Genomic DNA, 27,189 nt, shown 5'->3' with positions numbered 1-27,189 from the left:
AGGAGAGGAATGTGGCACCGGCCATGGCTGCGCCCCTAGGTGGCAGTGCGCCCTAGGCGGCCGCCTAGTTTGCCTAGTGGTAGCACCGGCCCTGGTCACACTGTGTACCGGCCAGGTAGAAGACAAGGAATTTTGAAAAAGCCACCCAGTACAACTCTACCACACCTGGTGTGAAGAAGCCCTTAAGGTGGTAGGTAGGGTTGGGTTGGTAAAATATTGTGTAATAAGCTATTGATTCGGGAGAATTAGGCATTGATGGCTTCTAAAAGTCCACACCAATGCTGAATTTACTTTTGTAAACTGAAGATTTTGTTGCGACAATGATTGTAGGTTGAAATGACACCCGGCAGGTAACTCGTGTCTTGGTGAATTGATCTCGATATCTGGATTACATGAACAATTCAATGAGGCCAGACGCATTTCCAAGGTTTTGACTCCGGCGGATTCAGACATTTTCCAATCTTCTCACATCCTGGTGGTGACCAGTTCTAGAAGACAGACAGATCTATTGTAGTCACTCAGATAGGAAGCAGAGCATAAAGAAATGGGAACACCATTCCAGGCCCCAATAATGCTGGAGGAACAATCTTTTCTGACCCCCAAGGCTGTGATTTAGTGGCCTGTCTCCCTAGGACAGCTTTAGTCCTAAGTCAATGGCCATTTGTTGGCTTCAGAAGGGTTTTGCATTCCCATACAAACCTCCACTGAAACAGAATGTCTGCTTTTGAGGGGTGTGACCCTCTGAAGCAGAGCTAAACCCAAAGTTTATATCTATTGTAAATAATACAGGCAATAGTGAGGGTGGGGAGAGCGGTGTTGGTCAACCTGAAAATTATAGAGGACCTAAAGTGTGGCTCCCACACTTCCAGAGGGCCACATAATAGCAGCGCATGTACATGGATTGACGTGTATTGCATCAAATTATGCAGACCATTCAAAATGCTGTACTGCACCTCAACAAACCAACATTTTAGTCCTGCAGATTTTTGCAGCTTATCACAATGCACACTGAAGAAATTGGAGTACGATAACCCCAGCACTGGTGTCAATGGCAGTAAAAACCCCCAGGATTGGTGTCCTTGAGTTCAATGATAACCCCCAGCATTGGTGCCAGTCAACCCAATATTAACCCCCAGCATTGGTGTTAGTCGACCCAATAATAACACCCAGAGTTGGTGTCACAGGACTCAATAAGAACTCCCAGTATTGGTGTCAGTGGCGGTAATAATAATTCCCAGGGTTGGTGTCATTGTACCCAATAATAACCTCCAGCATTGGTGTCAGTGGCAGAAATAATAATCTCCAGCATTGGTGTCAGTGGCAGAAATAATAACCTCCTGCATTGGTGTCAGTGGCGGAAATAATAATCCCCAGAATTTATGTCATTGGACCCAATAATACCCCCCCCCCCCCCCCCAGCATTGGTGTCAGTGAGTTCAATAAACCCCCAGCACTGGTGTCAGTGGGCCCAATAATAACCTCCATTATTAATGTTAGTGGCACTACCATTAACCCCTGGGTTGGTGTCAGTAGACCCAATAATAACCCCTAGTATTGGTGTCAGTGGCTGTAATAACAACACCCAGCATTGATGTCATTGAGTTTAATTAATAAAAAAAAAACCTGCAATGGTGTCAGTGAACCCAATAATAACCCCCACCATTGGGGTCAGTGGCATTATTAATAACCCCCAGGGTTTATATCAATAGATCCAATAATAATCTCAAGCATTGGTGTCAGTCTCAGTAAAAATAAACCCTAGCAGTGGTGTCAGTGAGTTCAATAATAACCCCTAGCATTGGTGTCAATGGATGCAATAATAACCCCCAGCATTGGTGTCAGGGGATGCAATAATAACCCCCAGCATTGGTGTGAGTGGATGCAATAATAACCCCCAGCGTTGGTGTCAGTGGATGGAATAATAACCCCCAGCATTGGTGTCAGTGGATGGAATAATAACCCCCAGCATTGGTGTCAGTGGATGCAATAATAACCCCCAGCCTTGGTGTCAGTGGATGGAATAATAACCCCCAGCATTGGTGTCAGTGGATGGAATAATAACCCCCAGCATTGGTGTCAGTGGCAAAAATAAATAACACCCAGCATTGATGTTAGTTCAATAAAAAAAAAACCTGCACTGGTGTCAGTGAACCCAATAATAACCCCCACCATTGGTCTCAGTGGCAATAAAAATAACCTCCACCATGGGTGTCAGTAAATCCATCAATAACCTTCAGTATTGGTGGCAGTAATAATAACCCCCAGTGTTGAGGTCAGTGAGTTCAATAATAACTCCCAGCATTATTGTAGGTGGATGCAACAATAACCCCCAGCATTGGTGTCAGTACAATAACCCCCCCCCCCCCCCCAACACTGGTAGTCTTTGGCAGTGAAATTAAATTTCCAATTTCCCCACCACCCCTGCATTAGTGGTCAGTAGCAGTGAATTTTATCAGTCAAGTTTCCTTTTCTTCTACGGGTCCAAAATATTAAGCAAAATTATTTTTCATCTCTGTTTCTAATGCTGCAATCAAACATGAAATGCAGACAGTATTTTTATTTTACTTATTTGTTACTGAACTATGTTTTCCTGCAGTTCATTTCTTCTGGACAGTTATGAAATCCCACACTAGATGGCGCCATTGCCTTAAAAAAAATGAAACTGCTATTCAGACTTGATGAAGAGACAATCAAGGAAAGAAGGTGAAAAAGGACCTGCGTGGTATTTCCCTCCCAACTACAATCTGAAGGCTTCCAATGAGAGTCGGATGTCACCTGAGCAGCTGCACACTCACCATGACAGCGAGGTCACACACATTGAGCTGAGGCTCCCCGGGGATCATGGATTTCATGTGCTGGCTAACAACATAGGAAATCCTTGGCATTACTTGCTGGTATTCATTGCTTAATACACTGCAACAGGAGATAAAAAAAAACATTACTGGAATCTAGTGATAACAGTTGTATGTCTGGGCAAAATACATTAAGTACTAAATGGTGTCAGCCCTGCCCACTTTTATTTGTTAAAATACTTAAAGCAGAACCACATTGCACCTCAGCACCACAAGCCAAAAAACCCTATATAAACTAATTTTTAATACTCAGGAAACTCACTCATCTATCCATGTCTCCATGCTTTACTTTGCTGAGATATCACTTTGAAAAACCATTTCGAGCTGCGGCCATCTTGAGTAAGGGCAGATGATTTATGTAGCATTTACTTCCTGGAATCCACCTACCCTTAGCTCAGACATGCAGGCAGAAGGGTGTGCTTAGAGAATAGCCCTCCTTCCCTGAAAACTCCTGAGATGTATGACATAATTTGCCTAGGCCAGAAACCAGGAAGTAACTAAAGAAATGTTAAAAAAAAAAAAAAAAGGTTAAAGCAAGAAAATATCTTCCCTATCTATTTCCTTATGTTAGCAGCATGAGGCTTGCCACAAAAAGAGAAAATGTATTTCCTGCATACACTAATGGCTGTCCACTATTATAAATATTTGATAAAATGCAAGCTGAATGTTTGTCACTGAATCTAATGTTTATATTTGTAGCACCCTCTTAGGTAGGGGGTTGGGAGAAAGTATAGTTTTGAGCTCTGTCTGCTAACCAGAGGGGCTGCAGGTAAATCTATATTGTTTTCTGCCTACCAGAGAGCAGGATCTGTTAGTGAGGTCTGCTCAGTGTGCTCAGCATGCGATTCATTCAGTCTGGACAGTGTTTCACGCTGGTCCAATAGGGAGGCATGTTGGACAGTGGGAGGAAACCTAAAGAATGGGTGCATATAGGCTTTTGATACAGTCCTGATGATTGGCAGAGGGCAGGTTGCCTCAGTGCATGCTGGGATACTGTATAAAAGCCGGGGGCACATGAGCTCGGGGTCTTTCGTTGGATAGCGGAGTCCCGTAGGGAGGGGGGCAACTGCCTCTTCCTCTGTAGAGGTGTCATGCGGTCGCAGGAGGTCGTCCTGAGGGCCAAAGGAGCAGTTGAGAGGAGCTGAACCCAGAGGTCCAGGGAAGCTGACTGAGAGGGGAGACACTGGAGACCCTGTGGCTGCAGTATCATGAGTACAGGGACTCGTGTCAAGGTGACAAGTGAGTGGCGATTTTGGCTCTGAGGAAGAGGGTCCTCCCTCGAAACGCGTAAGCCACATCAGGTTTTGAGGAAGCCATCACGCTATCCAGCAGTAGAGAAGTGTCCTGGAAGCGAGCGGTGCCCATTTCCTATATGCTTGTTCATGTGCTACGTTTGTGAGTATATTGTACGCTACCCTTCTTTGCTTTTGATAAACTTTTAAGTGGTAAATGCACAAGGTCGGTGCGCCCTTCTCTTGTTGTTTACTCGTGTCAAGGGGCCTGACCTGAGGGGAGGCCACCCCTGCTCATAGGATAGTCAGTGGACAGGTGTCAGCAGAAAGAGCATGCTAGGGAGAGTGTCCTGAAGATAAAATAAGATATTGTCCACCAAGTCGTCTTGAGGGAAAACAAGAGACTTAACCATTCATCTAAAGTGGCTAGATGAATTAACAGCTTGGCTGTTCCATACCTACAAGTGAAGTAGAAGAAGATAGAAGTCCTCAGATATTGTGAATAGTTAAAATGGAGTATCCCACTATTTCCTTCTCCTATCCCATTATAAAATAAACAACAAAACAACCAAATACCCCTGGACTGATTATTGAAGTGAGAGCCAAGAAAATGTAAAGATTGCATTTGCTTATAGCCGAACCAGGTGGACCCGCAGTCCTTACGGGGGCAGTGCTACATAATAAAATGTATGGTTTTTATATGTGCGGTGTTCTTGTTTCTATGTCCCTCTGAAAGGCTTTTGCTACCAATATTGATGTTTGTATATTTCTCCATACTTGTCATTTTGTGAAAACATGATATGATGGTGCTGTGTGACCTCCTTACCTTATGGGGTACTTCTCTCCAGGGTCCCTTCCCACGTGGAACAAGAGCGGGTTGAGGTCATGCTCGACTTGTTCATGGGTTGTGATTCCAGTTATGTTCTGTCCAGGACAGAAATTAATACCCTGCATCCAAATACACACAGCAATCATTACCACAGTTCTATAATCAATATTAATCAATATTAGTCTCTTAGATGATCATGGAACAAGTTCCAGACATGTCTGAACAGTTTATAGGTTGGAAGTTCTAGTTCTCCAAAGTACCTGAGATAACTCTTCCCACGAGTTGGTCCAAGTCCAGTAATGAGCCTTGTATAGCCCCAGTCGGACCGCCATCATCTCATTGCCACGATAAAAGAATATCGGCCTGATGGAGGAAGCACAACATATGATAATGGCTTCAGAGGAAAGGATCATTCACAGCTCCAGCCATAGTAGATGTTTAGTTAGACCTGCCTTTCTAAGCATTTTTATTATGAAGGAACCCTTTTTTTTTTAAAGCCCGTGGCGTGTGAAACGCACTCAAAAGACTTACACCCGGTGCATAAAAAGTGCACACACGCAAACGTGAAGAACACAAAAACTGCACAGGGTGTGCGAAATGGTCTGGCCTCCGAAGAGGTTGGACCCTGACCTTGATCCCCCGGGGCGCAAGACTCCTGACAGGGACTGAGGTACTTCCAATGGTCTGCCTGGCCGAAACCAGGCAAACCCCGTTCTCTAGGGGGACTGCCGAAACAGCCCTCCCCAAGTACTAGGTGGGGCTCCCCCGAAGGGAGACCCCATGAGAGAGGGCGAACTTAGCCAGAAGGCCATATCCGCCCCCTCCCAAGACTTTCAAGGCAGGCCCGAAGACCCACACCGTACTTGTTGTGCAGGAAGAAAAAGGTGAAAGTGAAGTGACACACGCCAAATAAAACACACACAAACAAAAAAGGTGGGGGAAGGGAAGTGGAGAAGTGCTTAGGTGCCAATGTGAAATACAAAGGCAGGCCTTCCGGCCGGAATAAAAAATTCCTCTGGTCTAAGCCAAAAGGCCTGGCCCAAGAGGCAGGTGCGAAAAAGGTGTGTATGGTGCAGTGACCAATGTGCCGAAAAACTCAAGGCGAGCTGCCCCTCACCAGTGAGAATTAAGGCACCCCTGGGCCTTACGATGGAACCCTTGAAATACCTACTGTATCTATCCATCTGTTGATGGGATAGTCAATGGTAAGTATGATCCTTATATTTGAGGTCAATGGGAAGAATCCTCCCACTTACAGATAGCAAAAAAGATCATTGTGTCTGGTGGGAAATTATCTGAGAGGTAGAAATTGCTCAATGCTCAAGGAACCCCTAGCAATCTCTGAATGAACCCTGGTTGAGAAAGGCTGAGTTAGACAAAAGAAGTTCTATGACTTGGAATGATAATTGGAAAATTATGTAAAAATCTGCATATGCGTCGGAGATGTTCTACAAGGAAAAGTTATAATAAAGCTCACAAGTCTTGAAGGCAACCACTGCTACCTATACTCTTGGCTAGGGACATTTGGATTGGTTAAGGAAAAGGAATTGGCAGCACTCCAGGTTGAGTCAAAATCCAGATTTATTGACTGGGCATCCAATTCGGATGTCCAGTCAATAAATCTGGATTTTGACTCAACCTGGAGTGCTGTCAATTCCTTTTCCTTTATCAAGTTTTCACGGAGGCGAGCCGGGGCATGCACCGGTGTGAGTCATCAGGCAATTACACCACCTTGAGCAGTGAGTTCTTGTCTCTACATTTGGATTGGTGCCCAGGCAGATCTAGACCATTGGTTTTAGACCAGCCTTTCTCAAGCTTCTAATATGAAGGAACCCTTGAAATAACATTTCATTCTCAGGATATCTCTAATAATAAAAACTGTATCTACAACTGTACATTGATGGGATGGTCAATGGTAAGTATGATCCTTATATTTGAGGTCAATGGGAAAAATCCTCCACTTACAGATAGTAATAAAGATCATTGAGGTCAATGGGAACTTATCTGAGTGGCAGATATTGCTTATTGCTCAAGGAACCCCTAGGAACCTATGGAGGAACCCCAGGGTCCCATGAAAACCCTACTTGAGGAAGGCTGACTAGACAAAAGGAGTTCTATGACTTGGAATGGAGACCTTCCATTGAGATAGTTTGTATGCAGAACACAAAATATGTAAAAAATTGTGTATGCTCCTCTGATGCTCTACAACAGCCTTTCTCAACCTGGGTTTTATGGAACCTTAGGGTTCCTCCAGAAGTCCCTAGGGGTTCTTTAAGCAATAAATCATTTCTGCCACTTAGATAAGTTCCCACTCACCACAATGATCTTTTTCACTATCTGAAAGTGGGGGATTTGTCCCATTGACCTCAAATGTAAGGATCATTCTTACCATTGACCACCATCCCATCAATGTATAGTTGTAGATACAATAAATATTATTAGAGGTTCCCTGAGACCGTAAAGTTATTTCAAGGGTACAAGAGGATATATGTTTCCAGTGAATCAATCAAGACACCCTGGGAACTGAGGATTTTATTGTTCCAAGACAATACCATGTATTTAAAACAAATATATATTTATTTAATTAATAATTTTAATAATAATATATTTTATTCATACACTTTAAAATACAAACAAGTTAAAAACCATCTCTATTGACAGTAAACAATTTATACAATGATGTACAAATTTTAGAACGCAGTGGATCAACGCATTTCACCTGTAAGTAGCTTCCTCAGGATAAACGATTTATCACTTCATGATGGAATATGGTAACTATCAAACAAACAAAACAACACATAATATAGATTACAAAATCATATAATGGACCCGCAAGATTTGTCCCACAAGGTACTAAAAAACCCACAGGATCAATGGTTTGATGTTTTTTGTACATTGTGGGACCTCTCTTGTGGGTCCATTATTAACTTTCTGACCGCCTCACACAGATATACCTCTGCAGGGCGGCCACTCTGCACTGGATAATGTATCGGATATGTGATCAGCACTTCCGACTAGGTGGCACATGCCCAAGCACTCGGTGCTCCGGCTCTGCTGTGATTTGTTACAGTACAAGCTGACCAGCGGTTGCCGGGCAAAGACTGGCCGGCATCCGCTGATCGGCTCTGTCATTCAGGGAAGGGAGCTCTATGTTGTAAACAACACAGAGCTCAGAACACTGACAGGCGACCTTGCTGTACTTTTATTCCCTGCAAAGCAGGGGAAAAAACAGTGAGAACACTTAGAAAAAGCAGCACAACACACACAGTAAACATTGTTTGACACACAATTACTCTCTGGATTGCCCTACCTGTCAGTCACTTTGCCCTCCAGCATGATGGGCGATAGGTCAATGCCATCTATAGGCCTGTCCTCAGGAGGGTCTAGTCCTGCCAGTGCCAAGCTGGTGGTGAAGAGGTCCATAATGTTGCTTAGCTGGTGGCTCACCTGTAAGACAAATACTAATTAGCTTCTTCAGCAATTTTGGGGCCTGTTCTCATATGCGGCAGCCTTCACTGCTGTTCTAAAAATTGATCCACAGTTGATTGCTTTTCAGAGGTTGGTTGACAGACAGCTGGTAGGTGATATATCACCTTCTCACCAACTATTAATGGTCGTAGCATGGCCCCATTACCTCTAATGGTTTGCATTTGATGGCAACGTAGAGTGACCTTCATTACGGTTTATTGAATTATAGGTTTGGAAACCAAGGAGATGACTCTTTCACTGCCGTTAGACCCCTCTGGACTTCCACGGCTGTCTTTCCTTTCTCATGGCATGTGGTGGGTTACTGGGCCCTCGGGTCCAGATGGTAAGTCATAATTATGACACATCCAAAAACATATGTTAAGTGAGCGCTTTAAGGCCTCAGCCGCTAGCACAGAAAGGTAAATATATAACCTTAACAATACAAAAAATATGTGCAGCGCTAAAACAATTGCAATATTTAACCACTTGCCGACTGCCGCACGACTATTTACGGCGGCAGTCAGCCCCTCACAGGCAAAGTGACGTAGGGGTACGTCACTAGCCTGTGAGGCTCTAGGGGGCGAGCGCGCCGCCGGGGGTGGGCTCCCACCCCCGCTCTCTCCCTAACTTCCCCGCGCATGTGACCAGCGGACCCGATGTCCGCCGGTCACTCGCGATCGTCCGTTACAGAGGGAGAAAGGCAGGCGGCTGATGTAAACACAGCCGCCTGTCATTCTCCCCTGTGTAAGTGCAGAGATCATACGGTCCTGCTATGTAGGATCGCATATCTCTGTAGTTACACAAACAGCCACATCCCTTTACAGTTAGAAGCACGCCCCTAGGGACAGACTTAACCCCTCCTTCTCCAATAAAGTTAACCCCTTCCCTGCCAGTGTCATTTTTACAGTAACAGTGCATATGTATAGCAATGATTACTGTAGTAATGTCACTGGTCCCCCCAAAAGTGTCAAAAATGTCAGTCTTGGGTTCAATCTGTCCGCCGCAATGTCACAGTCCCGCAAAAAAAAAAAAAAAACGCAGATCGCCACCATTACTCGTTAAAAAAAAACAATAAAAATGACAAAAATCTTTCCCTTAGTTAGTAAACGCAATAACTTTTGCGCAAACCAATCAAAATACGCTTATTGTGATTTTTGTTACCAAACATATGTAGCAGAAAACAAATTGGCCTAAAATGTTAAAAAAAATTTGATTTTTAAATTTTTTTGGGGGGAATTTCATATAAAAAAATGTGAAAAATATTGTTATTTTTGCAAAATTGTTGCTCTTTTTTTGTTTATAGCGCATGATCAAAAAATCACACAGGTGATCAAATACCACCAAAAGAAAGCTCTGTTTGTAGGAAAAAAAGGACGTCAATTTAATTTGGATACATCGTCGCACGACCGCGCAATTGTCCGTTAAAGTCACGCAGTGCCGAATCACAAAATAGGGCCTGGTCAGGAAGGGGGTAAAATCTTCCGGGGCTTAAGTGGTTAAAACACTATGTGCTGTGAACTAAATTAACAGTCCAGATGTGCATAATAGTCCATAATCCAAAGGCTATAATAAAGTGTCCATTGTGTGTACAGAGTGTCAAAACACTCACCAGATATAATATCAAAGAATACAGCGATGATTGATGCACCTCAAGTGAGTAGTGATCCTAAAAGTGTGGGAGGGGCCTACACGCTGGCGTCTGACAGCCTTATCCTTGTTCCAGGAACGGCGGTTTATCTATGCGAGTTCATGGCCATTCATTTTTTTTTTTTACATGTATATGTAATTTTAATACCTTTTAAATAAATACTACACTATACAAGTACTTTTGGCTCCACACGGCGACCTAAGGGGTGGTCCTGCAGGCCAGGCCGGTTTTCCAGCTTTTGAATGGATTGTTGCACATGCTCATTTGTATAGGATTTCTGGTGAGTGCATCCATATGGTGGAGGAGGAGCACACTGTAAAGATCACTACTCACTTGAGGTGCATCAATCATCGCTGTATTCTTTGATATTATATCTGGTGAGTGTTTTGACACTCTGTACAAACGATGGACACTTTATTATAGCCTTTGGATTATGGACTATTATGCACATCTGGACTGTTAATTTAGTTCACTACTAGTGTTTTATATTATTGCAATTGTTTAAGCGCTGCACATATTTTTTGTATTTATAATAATTAGGACACATGTATACCGTTTCTTCTTCAGATCAATTTTTATACAATACTAGACTGGCTGCTCCTGAAGAAGTGCAGTACTCCAAGAAACGTGTTGAAACGTTTGACAGGTAAATGGCACCGTCCCCTAAATATTTAAGCGAAACGCGTTGCTGGAAAAAATGCACTTTTGTATGTACTTTTGTCACCTTTATTACCCACTTCTTCAGTAATTATCGTCTCGTCACTTTGTATTATTTTCATCTTGTGCACCAATCACTTTCTTGTAGATTTGGGGGGGGTTGTGATTTTTTGTGACTTTCTGTCACTTTTATTACCCATTTTTGGGTTCTTTAGCAATTATTGCCCAGTGACTTTGATATTATTCACTTTTTTCACACCATCACTTGGGTCTTTCCTTGCACATGTTGTGTGTGTTTTTTTATATTATTTTTTGCTATTATGTATAATTTTAGTCATCTTATATACAGGCGTTAAGGTGATGTTTCAAATATTTAAGAGCCACATTCAAATCCCCATTGTCCAGGTCTGGTAGTGTAAGAAGAGGTTTGCTGTTCAGAGTTGTGTTTCTGTTCAATCTCGCCGGGACTTGGCAAATGCGCATGCGCGAACGCGCGCACGCACGCAAGCACGCAAACACGCAACGTGACAGATGCTGGACTATTTAAACCCAGCCCTTGCTCAGCTCCAGTGCTGCTTTGTCTTCAGCCTTGTTGACCTGAACTTGCTAACCTGTATCCTGTTTACCAGTACCAGACCCGGCTTGTCCTGACTATCCTCTGCTATCCGCCTGCACCGACCTCGGCTTGTTCCTTGACCTCCGCTCCAGTCTGCTCCTTCTGGCTCCTGTATGACCGTTTGGCTTCTGACCCGGCTTGTCTCACTACGCTCCTGCCACCAGCACTAGTTGCCTGCTTGGACCTACCCGGCTATCCCTGCCTGTGGACATCAGACTGCTTCCAGCTACACCAGGCACTCGTGCTGCTCTATACTCGGCGCCTCCTGTCTGCACTATCAGGGGTTCCGAGTCAGAGGCGTAAGAGAGGCCTTCCTCACCTTTCAGGCTCACCTCCAGGTACGTGATAGGTTGGCACATTTTCCCCAGTTCTTCCTTCCCCCGTTCCCCTTTCTACTCCCCTATCACACCTGGATTATATCTTCTTCTCAATTACTTTGTTTAAATTTGTTTATTTAGGTTTCACAGCGATGTATTGATTGTTTAAATTATTTCAGGGTGCGCAGGCAGAGGGTAATGGTTTACACTTTATACTTTTAAAATAATTAAAAAAATTATTTGGTTGGTGTAAAGCATCATTTTTTTCACCTAGAACAGTAAAGCAATGCACATGTAATAAAAAAAAGCTAAACTCAGTCTCACCTGCCCAGGAGGTAAATGTCCCGGCCACCAGGCTATCCCCGGCACCCTCATACCGCCCTCAAAGGTTGTTTCCTTCCCGCACAGAAAGGGAGAGTTGCTTCCTCCTAGAAGATTTTTGGAAGGCACAAATTAAACCTGAACAAAATAAGTTCAGCCCCTTGTAATCAGAGTCCTCCTGCTTGGCAGGGCTTTGTTTGGTGTCAATTCTGTCCACTGGTTCTAGTTTACCAATATTACTAGTAAATGGATGGAAAAACGGATGCTGTATTTACAGTATTTTGGAAATTTGTATCAGTGAACAATTAGCACCATAAACAATCCTACACTTCTGATAAATAGAAAATAAATTTTATGGGTAAAACATGCAACGTGTTTCAGGGTGTTTCCCCCTTTTTCAGGCATTAGATAGCATCAGATAGACCTAAGGCTCCTTTCACACGCTGCGCTGCCTGCTGCGGTCCGTTCCCTGCTCAGTGGGGATCGATCCACCGATCCCCCCTGAGCAGGGGGATCACAGCTCCGTCTCTGCACTGTGTGCGGAGAGGGAGGTGTCAGAGCCCCACTGCTCTCTATGGGGAATCGGATGAGAACGGACCGCCTGTCCGCTCTCATCTGATCCGATCCCCTGAACGGATGGAAAATAGGGTTTCCATCCGTCCGGATTTCACAGACAGGATCGGATGCGGATGGCAGCGGGTGTCAGTGGAGATGTCTCCGCTGACATCTGCTGCCCCATAGGGATGCATGCAGGATCCGATCAGATCTGACAGGTGGATCTGATCGGTTCGTTCGTGTGAAAGGAGCCTAAGACAATTAAAATGCATTTCTTTTGAGGAATGATGGGCTTAAAATCCCAAATTGTATACAGGTGCATCTCATAAAATCGGAATATCAACAGAAAGTTAATTTATTTCAGTAATTCAGTTCAAAAAGTGAAACCTATATATTTAATATAGATATGTTACACACAGACTGATATATTGCAAGCATTTCTTTCTTTTAATTCTGATGATTATGGCTTAAAGCTAGTGACACCCCAAAATTCAGAATCTCAGAAAATAAGAATATTATATAAGACCAATAAAAGAAAAAGAATTTTTAGTACAGAACAGAAATGTTGTCTTAGTGAAAAGTCTGTCCATGTACAGTGTAGGATGCACTCAATACTTAGTCAGGGCTCCTTTTGCATGAATTACTGCATCAATGCGGCGTGGCATGGAGGCGATCAGCCTGTGGCACTGCTGAGGTGTTATGGAAGCCCAGGTTGCTTTGATAGTGGCCTTAGGCTCCTCTGCATTTCCTGAGATACTGAATTTTGGGGTGTCACTAGCTGTAATCCATAATCATCAAAATAAAAGAAAGAAATGCTTGAAATCTATCACTCTGTGTGTAACGCATCTATATAAAATATATGAGTTTCACTATTTTATTTGAATTACTGAAATAAATTAATTTTTTTTTTTTTTTTTATAAATTAACTTTTTGATGATATTCTAATTTAATGAGATGCACCTGTATATGAATTAAAGATAAATATCAGGCGTGGTATGTTTTTACATACTTACATGGGTGCAGTTTAATATATACTATACCTGGCTGATGCTCCTGGAATCTGCAAATCAATGATCTCCACTTGTTTCCCATTCCTGGCCTGAGGCATTTTGATTACAGGAGCCCAACTACTCAGCACAGGGGCCATGCAAAGAATGCTTTGCTTTTTCAGAATGAATACTAAAGTGTTCTCTGATTGGACGAGGTGGAGATTGTGAATTCACTACCATGTCTGTCCAACTCATGAAATCAGAGAACACTGTGCATTCATTCAGAAAATATGTCAAATATAGAATAAACAATAAATCAGTTGACCATGATTAGACGCACTATAAAAATCTTTTCAAAGTTAGCGATAATGTTCTTCGCTAGTTTATAGATAACCAAAATTTGAAAAACGTAAATTTGTAATAGGTATAGAAATAAATAGCATATACTGTATATATATATATATATATTGCTAAAAATAATAACATTAAATATGATTTTGTCTTATACATTTTGAAGCATTTATATTAGTGATCGACTGATATTGTTTTTTTATTGCCGATATCGATATTTTGGTCATCGCATATCGGTATCAGACGATATTTTCGTACATTTAAAATTTTTTTTTTTTTTTATCCCTTGACAGATACTCTTGTGGAGGGATCTGGGGGTCCAAAAGACCCCAAACCCCTTCTCTGCACTTAAAAGCATTCAAAACGCCAGGTTTGGCTGTTTTGAATGCTGTCATTTTTTTTTAATTTGGCGCCGAGTAGCCCGAAGTGTTGTCATGACATCACTTCCGGGTTTTTACATGGAGACCCAATCAGAGCCAAATGCGGGTTTGATCGGGTTTTCGGCGGCCGTGCGGGATGGTTGCCCGGGTCTCCCGGTGGGACGGGAGACCCGGGTGAGCCGCGGAAGGCAGCAAGAGGACGTCCCCTCCCGCTCCTTGTAATGACAGCCAAGCGGCTTCTCAGCCGCATCAGTTGTCATTACAAGACAGCCGACCGTTGGCTATGGACGCCGGTACCGGGGTGATGCCTCTACCTGCAGGCATCACTCCGGTACAGCACTTTCCCGAAATATCGGCAATATTGGTAACCTCCGGGGCCGATTCCGATTTATCAAGGAAAGTGCAGATCGGCCCCCCAATATATTGGCTTTGCCGATATTCGGTCGATCCCTAATTTATATTTACTTGTTATATTTTACTTTATCTATATCTATTGATTGACTGAAGATTTTGCAGATACTTTGGATTTAAAGCTGAAGTTTAGCTAACTTTTTTAGCCCTACAGGTTTATTGACCCAACTTACCTGTAATGAAGGATATCCCATGCAAGCAGGCATCTGGATCTTCACTGAAGCCATGCCCCGTCCTCTTCCTGTCTCTGAACTTCTGGCACACAGGGGGTTAATAGCTTTAGGCTCCGGGCTTAAGTCAATAAAAAAAGTTCCCAACTGGGACTTGCCCCCCCCCCTCCATCCATTGAGAAATGTTCTTTCACTGCATGTAACTTGATCTGTGAATGGAGGAGAGATTCCTGTGATTTACCTGACTCTCCTTCATTCACAGATAGTATTACAGGCAGTGAAAGCAATGAAAGAGCATTTTACGGTGGAGGAGGGGTAGGGGGAGAGTCCTCGTCATTAAATTTTTCGCAGCAGCTCTAAAAAAGACCTAAAGCTTTGAGCCCCCCCTGTTTGCTGGAAGTTCAGAGACAGGAAGAGGACAGGACACCCCTGCAGTAAAGATTTCTACAGAATCCAGCTACCTGTATAAACCGGGACACCCTTTATTCAGGTAAGTTGGGTCAATAAAGCTGAAGGGACAAAAATATTTTTTAGTTAAAGTTCAGCATTATTTAAAAAAAAAAAAAAAAAAGCAGGTAAAGGAGAGAGGATATTTTCCTACCTTGGGTGGGTGCAGAGATGAGGGCCGCCCCATTGTCAGATGTGAAGAAGACAAAAGTGTCCTTAGCTATTCCCATCGTCTTTATCAGTTCCAATATTTTCCCAATGCTGTAATCGATTTCACGGACTGCGTCGCCATACCTGGGATATCAGAGAAGAAAGGGATGGAGACGTTAAGCATTACCTGCTTGTGCCTCATTTAAAGTCCCAAACAGCCTATATTGTTCATGGAATTAGGGATGGAGGCGCTGTGCTTTACAGGCTGGTGCCTCATTTAAAGTCCCACCGAGAGATTTTCATGCGTTTTTTGGTGGGTGCAGTTTATTTTAAACTCATTTTTTTTCATATACAGGGATGGAGACCAAAAGCATGACCTGCTTGTGTCTCATTTAAAATCCTAAATAGTTTATGAAATCAGGGATGGAGGCGCTGTGCTTTACAGGCTGGTGCCTCATTTAAAGTCCCACCGTGAGATTTTCGTGCGCTTTTGGTGGGTGCAGTTTATTTTAACCTCAGTTTTTTCATATACAGGGATGTAGACCAAAAGCATGACCTGCTTGTGTCTCATTTAAAGTCCTAAATAGTTTATGAAATCAGGGATGGAGGCGCTGTGCTTTACAGTCTGGTACCTCATGTAAAGTCCCATTCTGTGTTTACACTGCATCTACCAAAGGGATGGAGGTGCATGCTTCTCAGCTAGTCCATTTCAGTTTGTACCATTGCTACAACACAGCTAATTAGAGCTATGATATATTTAGACCAGTCATTGATGGGAGCAGGTTGGGGGAGGATTGGGCCACCTCCATCCCACCTGTCTCCCATCCATCCATTAGCAACCATGTGCTTCCATTGTGGAGACACTCAAATTTGTTAGTGTTAGGACTGCAAGTAATACAGGGTGCCGTGAAGGGGCCTTGCAGCTTACACATGCGTTTGCAAATGCGTGTCAACTAAACCCCTGTTTTTTACCTACATCGTGAGACAGGTCTACTTGGTTGGTTGGCAGACTGGTGGGTGAGTACATCAGACTGGGGGCTGGCTGGTTTCCATGCACCTCTCTTAATCCCCTCAATTTTCAGTTTTTCTGATACAGGGATGGAGACGCTAGGCATTACCTGCTTGTGCCTCATTTAAAGTCCCAAACAGCCTATATTGTTAAGAGAAGAAAATCTGCTCCTGAACATAACATCCTCATTGATCAGTTTAAAGCATGACTCCGGTCTAACTAACATCTAACATTGGTTCAAAATAAAGAATATAGCTTTTTTTTTACCTTTAAAAAAGTTAATGTCTGATTACAAATTCCTTGGTGGAGTTTAGAATGTCTACAAGATTTAACCTAAAAAGAGATGGGGAACTGGAGTGTTTCTCTAGATTAGGAAAAACTGACCTCAGTTATCAAAGTATACGATAAGGCCAAAATTTTGTGGACTCCTGACCATCACATCTACATACTTAACATTATGGTAGTGGGACCCTGGTATCCTCACCCACAATCCACATTTTATCTGCCAAGGTGTCCAAATCACACCTACTTCATGGTTTGGTCTTGCCCAGATCCAGCCTCTGAAATGCAGCGACCATCCATCATACCCACTTTATTAGTCAGTCTTGTCCAGACCCTACCTCTATCTATGCAGGGACCGTTCTTCATGCCCTTTTATGGGTTGTTTCCACTCAGACCCTGCCTCCAAATATGCAAGGACAGTCCATGATACCCACTTTTTGGGTTGTTCCCACCCATACCCTGCCTCTAAATATGCAGGGTCAGTCCATCATACCCAAGTTATGGGTATGTCCTTGCCTTTGAATATGCAAGGATCATCCATCATGTCACATTTATGGGTTAGTCCCACCCAGACCCTGCCTCTAAATAAGCAGGAACAGTCCATCATACCCAATTTATGGGTTGGTCTTGTCCAGACCTTGCCTTTGAATATGCAAGGACCATCCATCATGTCCCATTTATGGGTTGGTCCCACCCCGGCCCTGTCTCTAAGTATGCAGGGACTGCCTACCATGCTTAGTTTATGGGTTGGTCCCACTTAGACCCTGTCTCTAAATATGCAGAGATCATCCATCATACCTACTTTATGGGTTGGTCCCACATGAAATGTGCTTCTAAATTTGCAGGGACTATCCATTATATCAACTTCATGGGCTGGTCTTGTCCTTGCCTTGCCTCGAAATATGCAGGGATCTTCCATCATACACACTTTATGAGTTGGTCTTGTCCAGACCCTGCCTCTAAATATGTAGGGACCATCAATCATATGCACTTGATGTGTCGGTCCCACTCAGACCCCACCTCTAAATATGCAGGGACCATCCATCATCTCCCTTTATGGAATGGTCCCACCCAGACCCTGTCTTTAATAATGTAGGGACAGTCCATCATACCCACTTTTTGGGTTGGTCCTGTTCAGACCCTGCCTCTTAATATCCAGGACCATCCATCATAACCCCTTTATGGGTTGGTTCCACCCAGACCTTGTCTTTAAATGCGCAGGGACAGTACATCATACCCGCTTTATGGGTTGGTCTTGTCCAGATACTGCCTCTAAATATCCACGGACCATTCACCATGCCCACTTCATGTGTTGGTCCCACATGGAGCCTCTAAATATGCAGGTATCACCCACTCACAGTCCTGATCCCTGCAATTCATTCCTTTTTGAGTTACAGCGAATTTCAGTATTTCAAAAACATTGAGGCTGTAAACCTAAGACACTGCATCCATATAGGACAGAGGGCCAAGATTTAGGACTCTCCTTGCAAATCTGCAACATTTGGCATGCATGCACCTACTGTATATGAGCCTGCTGGGCATCCCATTCCTAAACCAGGTGTATACAATCAAGCACAGTGCAATGCAATCCCCATTACAAATATTAGTAAAGACAGTTGTGCATTCCTAATGTTTTTGGGGAAGGACCTTTACGGTTCCAGCATTAGTGTGCTACTTTGTACAAGTCCCTGACCTGAACCCTTCTGAACACCTTTGGAATGAATTGGAATGCCCAATGTGAGCCAGGTCTTCTCATCCAACCTTTACAAAAGTTCTTTTGGCTAAATAAACACAAATTCCCTCAGGAACCCTCCAAAATCCCATAGAAAGCCTTCCCAGAAGAGTGGAGCTGTTGTAGCTGCAAAGGAGGGGCAACCCAATACTAATGGCCATGGTTTTGGGATGGGATGGAAACAGAATGGGATGTCCAGCAAGGTCATACAGGTGTGATGGTCAGGTTTCCACACAGTTTTGACTACACATTGTAAATGAAATAAGTATTTTCCCATAGTAATCAAATCAGATTCAAACACACATAGGACATAGCATTTCCACCATGAAAATTGGATTCCCATTGGCTACTGGGGAAATATATACAACTTTTGTTTCTGAAAGGTTTGACAGATGGGACTCAGTGTTATTCTAAGGTTATACGGCTGTGATTTAGGTCTTACAGTCCTCTGCGGCTACTTCCCAGGAAAGGTTTTGAGGCGTAGATGGGAGCATGAGTGGCATCAATCGCCCAGTACAAAAAGAACGGCTGCTTTGTTGATGCGTATTTACCGATAAAGTTCAAAGCTTCCTGTTAATAAAACACAAACATAAGAATAAGAGCAGGTCAAGGAAATGAAAAAAAATAATGACAGTTTTGTTCCATCTGAAATCGTGTGTTACCCCCAGCATTTCATATAACTGTGTAGCACTACTCCCTTGGGGGCTGCTGATTACCTGGGTTACCCTTAGCACCAACATGACAGTTCAACATTTTCCAAGTGATTTTGGCTCAGTCAGGAAACAGTCTAGGAGTTTTGATTTTTGTGGTTTTATTGAGAACTTGGATAGGAGAAGGGAATGAGTGGGCTTCTACAACTTGAATAAACTATGCACAATTTGCTGGGATGACTAGATATTGCTGAGTGCGGCAAGGCCGCTCCTTCACCTTGTCACCAGCGGTGAAGAAGTTATTAATGAACTGTATAAGGTAAGCTGTACTGTACAGCAGAACACTCTTCAGGGCCCTTCCTGGCACCCCCTTTGTTGCTATCCTTCAGGGTTCTCTACACGGCACCCCCTTCACTGTACCACGCTCGGTGTGAGCTAGCTCCTTGACCCCTGACTTCACTGGAGTGGTCCCCCTTCCTGGGCAGACCCTTAGGCAAATCTCCTGGTACTCACGGACACCGTTTTTCCTAAGAGACTCTGCCAGCAGCTCCAATGTCAGCTTCACTGGATCCTCTGCAGCTCAGCTCCACACCTGGTTCACTTGGCCGACTGCCTAAGACCACCTTCCTCACACCTGCAGGAGGAGAGACAGCCGTCCACCTCCTCCTGGGACTCTGCTTCCCACCAAAGACACCCTGTCAAATGTCCCCTCAGTATTTATGGTCAATCCCAGGATGCACTGCGGTGGTGCCTTCCCACTGGGACTGCCATAAAACCTGATGTGTCACTGGCTGGGTTTCCTCCACTGTCCCACATGCTCCCTCATTGGATGCAGTGGGGACACATCCCCCACAGTAGACAACAGGTGAGTAAATTAGCACAATCGACAATGTGTGGAAGACAGGTGGTTGAGCTGATGATATTAGTATCTGCTATGAGTCTGACTGTGTGAAGCAGTCTCTTATTGGCAATAGGCAGCTAGGTCTTTAACATGGAACCTAGGTCTAGAGTCCCAGAGTCTTCACATGTTCCTTGAAATGTATTGTTGACAATTATTACTGTCCCATTTGAGTAATCCAAACCATATTCCCAGTGTCCATTAAGTCCATAATTTTCTTGATCACCCTGTGTCCCTAATAGACACAGGGTGACTTACACATAAGAGGGAACAAACAAAGATAAAATTCCCAGTTCAATTTGCCAACCAGTCTGCTTACCAACCAAATTGGCCTGTCTAACAGTTTCCGTCAATACAGTTGTTTAGTTAGCACACATTTGCAAACGCATGTGAAAGCTGCAGGGCCATGTCAAGGCTCCCTGTTACCTGCAGTCCTAACTCTAATGAATTTTAAAGAGTCTCCACAGTGGGAGCACATGCAAGCTAATGGATAGATAGGGGGCAGGTGAGCCTGGAGGTGGCCCATCCCTCCTGAAAGGTAATTGGGGGCATAATGGAAGCCCAGCTGATAGTATTACAGCAAAGGCATCCAGTATGTCCACTCACCAACTAAACCCCTGTATTGACGCAAACTGTTAGACAGGCCAATTTGGTTGGTAAGCAGGCAAATTGAACTGGGAATTTTATCTTTGTTTGTTTCATGTGCGTTGCCCTTCCATGTGTTCTTTGCTATGAAGGCCAGTTATAGGTGGGGGCAGAGGCCATTTTCTTTGTTACACATAAGAGGGGCCTATGGGGCTGAGAGAGGGATTTCTCAACCTCTCAAGGGTAAGCTGGGTTCCATGGGCCCCCCAACCAAAGTGACTCCCGTCACTTCGCTCTTTTTTTGTTTATGATGCAAAAAATAAAATTTGCACAGGTGATTAAATACCAGCAAAAGAAAGCTCTATTTGTTCGAAAAAAAGGACATCAATTTTATTTTGGTACAGTATCGCACGGCTGCGCAATCATGCATTAAAGTAACGCAGTGCCGAATCGCAAAAAATGGCCTAGCCATTAAGGGGGTAAATCTTCAGGTCCAGAAGTGGATAAATAATGTTTCTGCGTTAAATTACTGTTGTAGGATGGGAACCAGGAACAGTACACTTACCTGCAGATAGAACTGTGTTAAATTTGATTCCCCAGTCTTATGATTAATTTGTATGTCTTCATAATATCTGAAATAAGAAAAAGATGCTTAAAGTATCACTAAACCCACATCATAAAAAAGGATGAACAAATGGCGTATTGCATGCTGTTCATCCTCACTCAGCCACTATGAGATTTTCTGTATTCTGCAAAAAACCTGGTTGATCCTGCTGCTCTCTGTCTCCCCCCTTCTGTCCATGTCCCCAGTCCAGCTAAGAATTTTGCAGCTGTGTTGGCAACTCTGCACATGCTCAGCTTTCAGTAAGATTCTATGCTGAGCATTTCCTCCCTATCACATCTGAGCAGCCCATGTGACTATAGAGTCACACATGTGGGCGTATACACAGTGGTAAATGACAGCCCACTCCCCCTCCTCCTCCACAGCCGCTAACCAGCTAAACACAATGGGGGGGGGCAGGATATTACATGTAGATTTATGGAGGCTTCACCTCCCTCTTATTCTAAGACACAGGGGCATGACACAGCCTGTGACTGGCAGAACTCCACCCACACCATGGTTTTGCCAAACAATAATAAAGATTTGATTTCAAATATATATTTGTATGACAATTTAAAAAAGTTTATTGATATATATATATTTTTTTTTTTAACATGTGACCCGTAGCAGAGGACTAGAAGCTCCTCCTGCCACTGTTTCCTTGCAGACAGGCTGGGAGAGAGCTGGGTCATGTGACAGCTGTATATCGATTAGGCAAAAGGTGAGCTGACTCAGAGCTCTGTGAATGGTCCTGCAGCCTCCTGGGATATGTGACTTGTCCCAGGAAGCTGCAGAAGGGGAGGAAAGGGAAGGGGGGCATAGGGCATCATCCTCGTCTAGGCAAGGGCTGTGAAAGTGGAAGCAGGTACAGCACTTTCTGAAAGAGGTTCCACTTTAATAAACAATACGGATTCAAAAAAGTTTTTAATGTATATCTAAAACAGTGTTTCTCAACTCCGGTCCTCAGGCCACACTAACAGGCCAGGTTTGCAAGAAAACTGAATTACATCACAGGTGATATCATTTGCTACTCATTGATTGCAGTATTCCAGTCTGCATCTCTCCAAGGTAATATTTAAAATCTGGCCTGTTAGTGTGCCCTGAGGACCGGAGTTGAGAAACCCAGATCTAAAACATATAAATATGCATATATATATATATTGCCACTTCACGGCCTTTAAATGTTGCGGCTGCATTAGTTTTCCATTCTCAAGCATTGTCTTTGTAGTCTCAAAGGGATATAAGAAGCTGGTAGGGGATTCAGCTCACGGGGGTCTACCCAAAACTGAAATAGCAGTGGATCTGGCCTGTAAAATGTAGGGCTGCCCATTTTTTTTTAGCAGGTAAAAGGCTTCCCCTACTCCTGTCTTCTCTATTTTTTACAAGTTTTAATTTTAACTTGTGGCCCTTAATTTACCGACACGTGATGGTGTAATATTTTGGTGCCCTATGAATAATATTATAGATTTGCTCATAACCATAACTGTAGCACTTACCTCCCAACCATATCCCAATCACGGTAAAACGGTATATTAGGTCGCTGTTTGTTGTCATAAGGTCCGAAATGACAGTTAGGTGACCCAAACCACTCATCAAAGCCATGTCTTAATGGGTGATATTTGGGTCTGTGCCCCAAATGCCTGTAAGAGAAGACCAATGTGTTCTGTTTACAACCAGCTCTGTTCTGATTACCAGAGAAGTTCAGCAATTCCAGTGAATTACTCACCATTTGCCGACAATCTTATTGACATATCCAGCCTTCTTCAGTAATTCCGGCAGCAGCACTTCAGAATCTGCGATTCCACCCACTATTTCTTGAGGGGTGTAAGCTGTACAAGAGAAACTGTATCTATTACACAAAACCTTAGGCAAGCACTGCTTCTTCTTCAAGGATTTTATGACCTGCACTATGGTACACTGACCTCAATTATAATAAACAATGCACAGAGCCGTGACCTCAACCCTCCTAAACCTTGACCGAAACCCTACTAAACCTTGACCTCAACCCTACTAACCCTGACTGCAACCCTACTAAACCCTGCACAGAGCCCTAACCTCAACCCTACTAAACCCTGACCTCAACTCTACTAAACCCTGCACAGATCCCTGACCTCAACCCTACTAAAACCTGACCTCAACCCTACTTAACCCTGCACAGAGCCCTAACCTCACCCCTACTGAACCCTGACCTCAACCCTACTAATCCCTGCACAGAACTCTGACCTCATCCCTACTAAACCCTGACTACAACCCCACTAAACCCTGCAAAGAACCCTAACCTCAACCCTACTAACCCTGACTGCAACCCTACTAAACCCTGCACAGAGCCCTAACCTCAACCCTACTAAACCCTGACCGTAACCCTACTAAAACCTGCACAGAACCCTGACCTCATCCCTACTAAACCCTGACTGCAACCCTACTAAACCCTGCACAGAGCCCTGACCTCATCCCTACTAAACCCTGACCGCAACCCCACTAAACCCTGCACAGATCTCTAACCTCAACCCTACTAAACCCTGCACAGAGCTCTGAACTCAATCCTACTAAACCCTGTACAGAGCCCTTAACTTAACCCTACTAATTCCTGTACAGAGCCCTGACCGCAACCCTACTAAACCCTGCACAGAGCTCAGATTGCAACCCTACTAAGCCCTGCACAGATCCTTGACCTCAACCCTACTAAACCCTGCACAGAGCTCTGATTGCAACCCTACTAAACCCCGCACAGAACTCTGATCGCAACCCTACTAAACCCTGCACAGAGCTCTGACCTCAATCCTGTACGGAGTTCTGATCGCAGCAAAAAAAAACCCTGCACAGATCCCAGACCTCAACCCTACTAAACCCTGCACAGAGCTCTGATCACAACCCTAATAAACCATGCACAGAGCCCTGACCACAACCTTACCAAACCCTGCACAGAGCTCTGACCGCAACCCTACTAAACCCTGCACAGAGCCCTGACCGCAACCCTACTAAACCCTGCACAGAGCCCTGATCTCAACCTTACAAAATCCTGGCCTAGTAAAAAAGCAAAAGTGGGCTGAAAAAAGAAAAGTGTAAGTTTCATTATCACCCCCACCCCCTCCTCAGCCTACCCTCCCCAAGTAAGTATGGGTAAGTGGGCAGCTAAGGGAATATATTTTCACATTAATAAGGCAATCTACTGTAACCACTGAACGCAAAACTCCTCTTACCATTTCTGGCATGGGCGTTTGTGGTGTAGAATCCGTTCCGTACAGGAAGACGTCCTGTTAATAAAGCGGCTCTCGCTGTGCAATAAAAATAAATAAGTATCCACAACATTTCCTTAAAATATCATTCTACCCAATCATATGATCATATCATTTATGCAGTCTTTAAATATCTCTTGCATTATGTCTGCAGTCTCTGACCATCTCCTGCATCATGTCTGCAGTCTCTGACCATCTCCTGTATCATGTCTGCAGTCTCTGAACATCTCTTGTATCATGTCTGCAGTCTCAACATCTCTTGTATCCTGTCTGCAGTCTCTGACAACCTCCTGTATCATGTCTGCAGTCTCTGACAACCTCCTGTATCATGTCTGCAGTCTCTGACAACCTCCTGTATCAGGTCTGCAGTCTCTGACAATCTCTTGTACCATGTTTGCAGTCTCTGTCCTTCTCTTCTACCATGTCTGCAGTCTCTGACCATCTCTTCTACCATGTCTGCAGTCTCTGAACATCTCTTGTGTCATGCCTGCAGTCTCTGACCATCTCTTGTCTCATGTCTGCAGTCTTTGACCATCTCTTGTCTCATGTCTGCAGTCTCTGACCATCTCTTGTCTCATGTCTGCAGTCTCTGACCATCTCTTGTCTCATGTCTGCAGTCTCTAAACATCTCTTGCGTCATGTCTGCAGTCTCTGACCATCTCTTGCGTCATGTCTGCAGTCTCTTACCGTCTCGTGTGTCATTTCTGCAGTCTCTGACCATCTTGTGTGTCATGTCTGCAGTCTCTGACCATCTCTTTTATCATGTCTGCAGTCTCTGACCATCTCTTATATCATGTCTGCAGTCTCTGACCATCTCCTGTATTATTTCTGCAATCTCTGACCATCTCTTGTATCATATCTGCAGTCTCTGGTCATCTCTTGTATCATATCTGCAGTCTCTGACCATCTCTTGTATCCTGTCTGCAGTCTCTGACCATCTCCTGTCCTTGATGCCATTCCTATATATATCTAAATAAATTAATGGGATTGGGAATGCCAACCCTGCCACACAACAGGCGCAGTGCCCCGGTCAGTAAGACACAGTACAGTGTGTTCAGCGATTCTCATTCCCTTTATATACTCACATGGGGAACACAAAGGATTTGCTGTGTAAAAATCTGGAAAGAGCATCCCCTCCGCTGCCATCTGGTCCAAATTGGGGGTCTCTTTGGAGGGCTCCCCAAACACACCCAGGTCTCCCCATCCCAACTGTAAAATAAATAAATACATTTATACCATGTAACTGTCCTTTAAAATGTTTTAAAAATTAATCAAAAAAGAAGCCAGCTTTAAAAAAAACTAGGAAGGGTGGGCAGTGGCATTAGAATAAGCTTTGAGGTCATTAAAGCTGAAATCCAGCTAAGACTTTATAATCCGTTACAGCAAACTTTTTTTTTTTCCTTTTGGTATAAAGGTTTTACATAATCAAAAGCTGATCATTGTAAGCACCCCTGTCAGTAGTAAATGGTTTGTCTCATCCCTGTAACTGCTACATCTGCAGGACAGCTTGTTCTTTTGAAAAACAACAGACATGCTGGTTGGATCACCAGGTGATAGTAAATTAAAAATAACACTGACACTAATGCGGGCATCACATCTAAGAATTAGTAGGATGTAATAAAAAAAAAAGTTTACTTGCGGTTTAATACCGCTTTAAACGCGCGCCCCTGTTTACCTGCACAGGGATGTATAGGTGTTCCTAAAGGCCCGTACACACGTAGCGATTGTCGGCCGTAAATATTCGGCCGCCGAACGATCGGCCGATTGTCGGCTTGTTAGTATGATGCTTCCGACAACCGACAGAATCTGGTGTGCATGCTATAAAATTTTTGTTGGCCGTCACCAGAACGGCCGATTGTTCACCAGTCAGTACAGAATTCGGCCGACTAACAGCAGATGAGCAAGACTGGGCATGCTCAGAGAAGAAAAAACACATGGAAAGTAAACCAGCACATGACATCACTTCTGCAGTCGGCTGTTGTTGGCCGACAAAATTGGTGTGCAGTCTTTAGCACTTTTCAACCGACAGGACAGCACCGGACAAAAGACGGCCGATCGTTCGGCCGACATTCGGTACGTGTGTACGGGGCTTTACATATAGTCCCATTCATGTCACTACAGACCCGGCTGCTGCTCACAATTTGAACCCTGTGTGGCTGCGGTTGCACGTGGGTCTCCGCTGCAGACAGTGTGCATTAGAGAACTTGGCAAGGTCCATAAAGACATGGATGAGCGAGTTTAGGGTGGAGGAACTTGACTGGCCTGCACAGAGTCCTGACCTCAACACGATAGAACACCACTGACTGTGAGCCAGGCCTTCTTGTCCAACATCAGTGCCTGACCTCACAAATGCGCTTTTGGAAGAATGGTTAAACATTCCCATAGACACACTCCTAAACCTTGTGGACGGCCTTCCCAGAAGAGTTGAAGCTGTTATAGCTGCAAAGGGTGGGCCAACTCAATATTGAACCCTACGGACTACGACTGGGATGCCATTAAAGTTCATGTGCGTGTAAAGGCAGGCGTCCCAATACTTTTGGTAATATTGTGTATTTTTGCTTCCTTCTAGAGGCAGCTTCCTCTGTGCGAACAAAAAATGTACATGTCATACAAGATCCCAGCACCAGCACCCCCCCCCCCCCTTGCTCTTACATCGTCCATTAACAGCAGGATGATATTGGGTCGGGTCCCATTCTCCCCCAGGACCGGACACAGGACACTCAGGACACTCAGGTACCATACAGGTGACATGACAGCTCCTCCAGGATCACCAGACTTCACATCAGCTGACTTTAAGGAAACA

General features: G+C 44.0%; 1 protein-coding gene across 1 annotated transcript; it reads right to left on the bottom strand.

Annotated features, from left to right (window-relative positions):
- Positions 1 to 100: 100 nt before the first annotated feature.
- GALNS (galactosamine (N-acetyl)-6-sulfatase) lies at positions 101 to 27,189 on the bottom strand. Its single transcript, XM_082270041.1, has 14 exons — positions 27,039 to 27,189; positions 25,472 to 25,595; positions 24,351 to 24,425; positions 22,877 to 22,979; positions 22,647 to 22,790; positions 21,115 to 21,181; positions 18,859 to 18,986; positions 15,398 to 15,537; positions 11,944 to 12,047; positions 8,224 to 8,360; positions 5,174 to 5,276; positions 4,911 to 5,032; positions 2,796 to 2,913; positions 101 to 488 (listed from the first exon to the last, which is right to left on the bottom strand). The coding sequence occupies exons 1-14, from the start codon at positions 27,135 to 27,137 to the stop codon at positions 402 to 404; spliced, it is 1,551 nt and encodes a 516-aa protein (XP_082126167.1). The 5' UTR covers positions 27,138 to 27,189; the 3' UTR covers positions 101 to 401.

Source organism: Pelophylax lessonae (assembly GCF_965119305.1).
Source record: "Pelophylax lessonae genome assembly, chromosome: 10".
NCBI lineage: Eukaryota > Metazoa > Chordata > Amphibia > Anura > Ranidae > Pelophylax > Pelophylax lessonae.
Note: the sequence above shows the minus strand (reverse complement) of the source record. Positions and strands in the feature narration are given on the sequence as shown.

What these genes read in the sequence shown, in the direction of transcription:
- GALNS (XM_082270041.1), bottom strand. Translation starts at nt 27,137, where the DNA reads ATGTCACCTGTATGGTACCTGAGTGTCCTGAGTGTCCTGTGTCCGGTC. An exon ending in GGAAGTAGCCGCAGAGGACT is followed by an intron (nt 15,538 to 18,858) that starts GTAAGACCTAAA and finishes CTGATATCCCAG; the next exon opens with GTATGGCGACGCAGTCCGTG. An exon ending in CGTGGGAAGAGTTATCTCAG is followed by an intron (nt 5,033 to 5,173) that starts GTACTTTGGAGA and finishes ATTTGGATGCAG; the next exon opens with GGTATTAATTTCTGTCCTGG.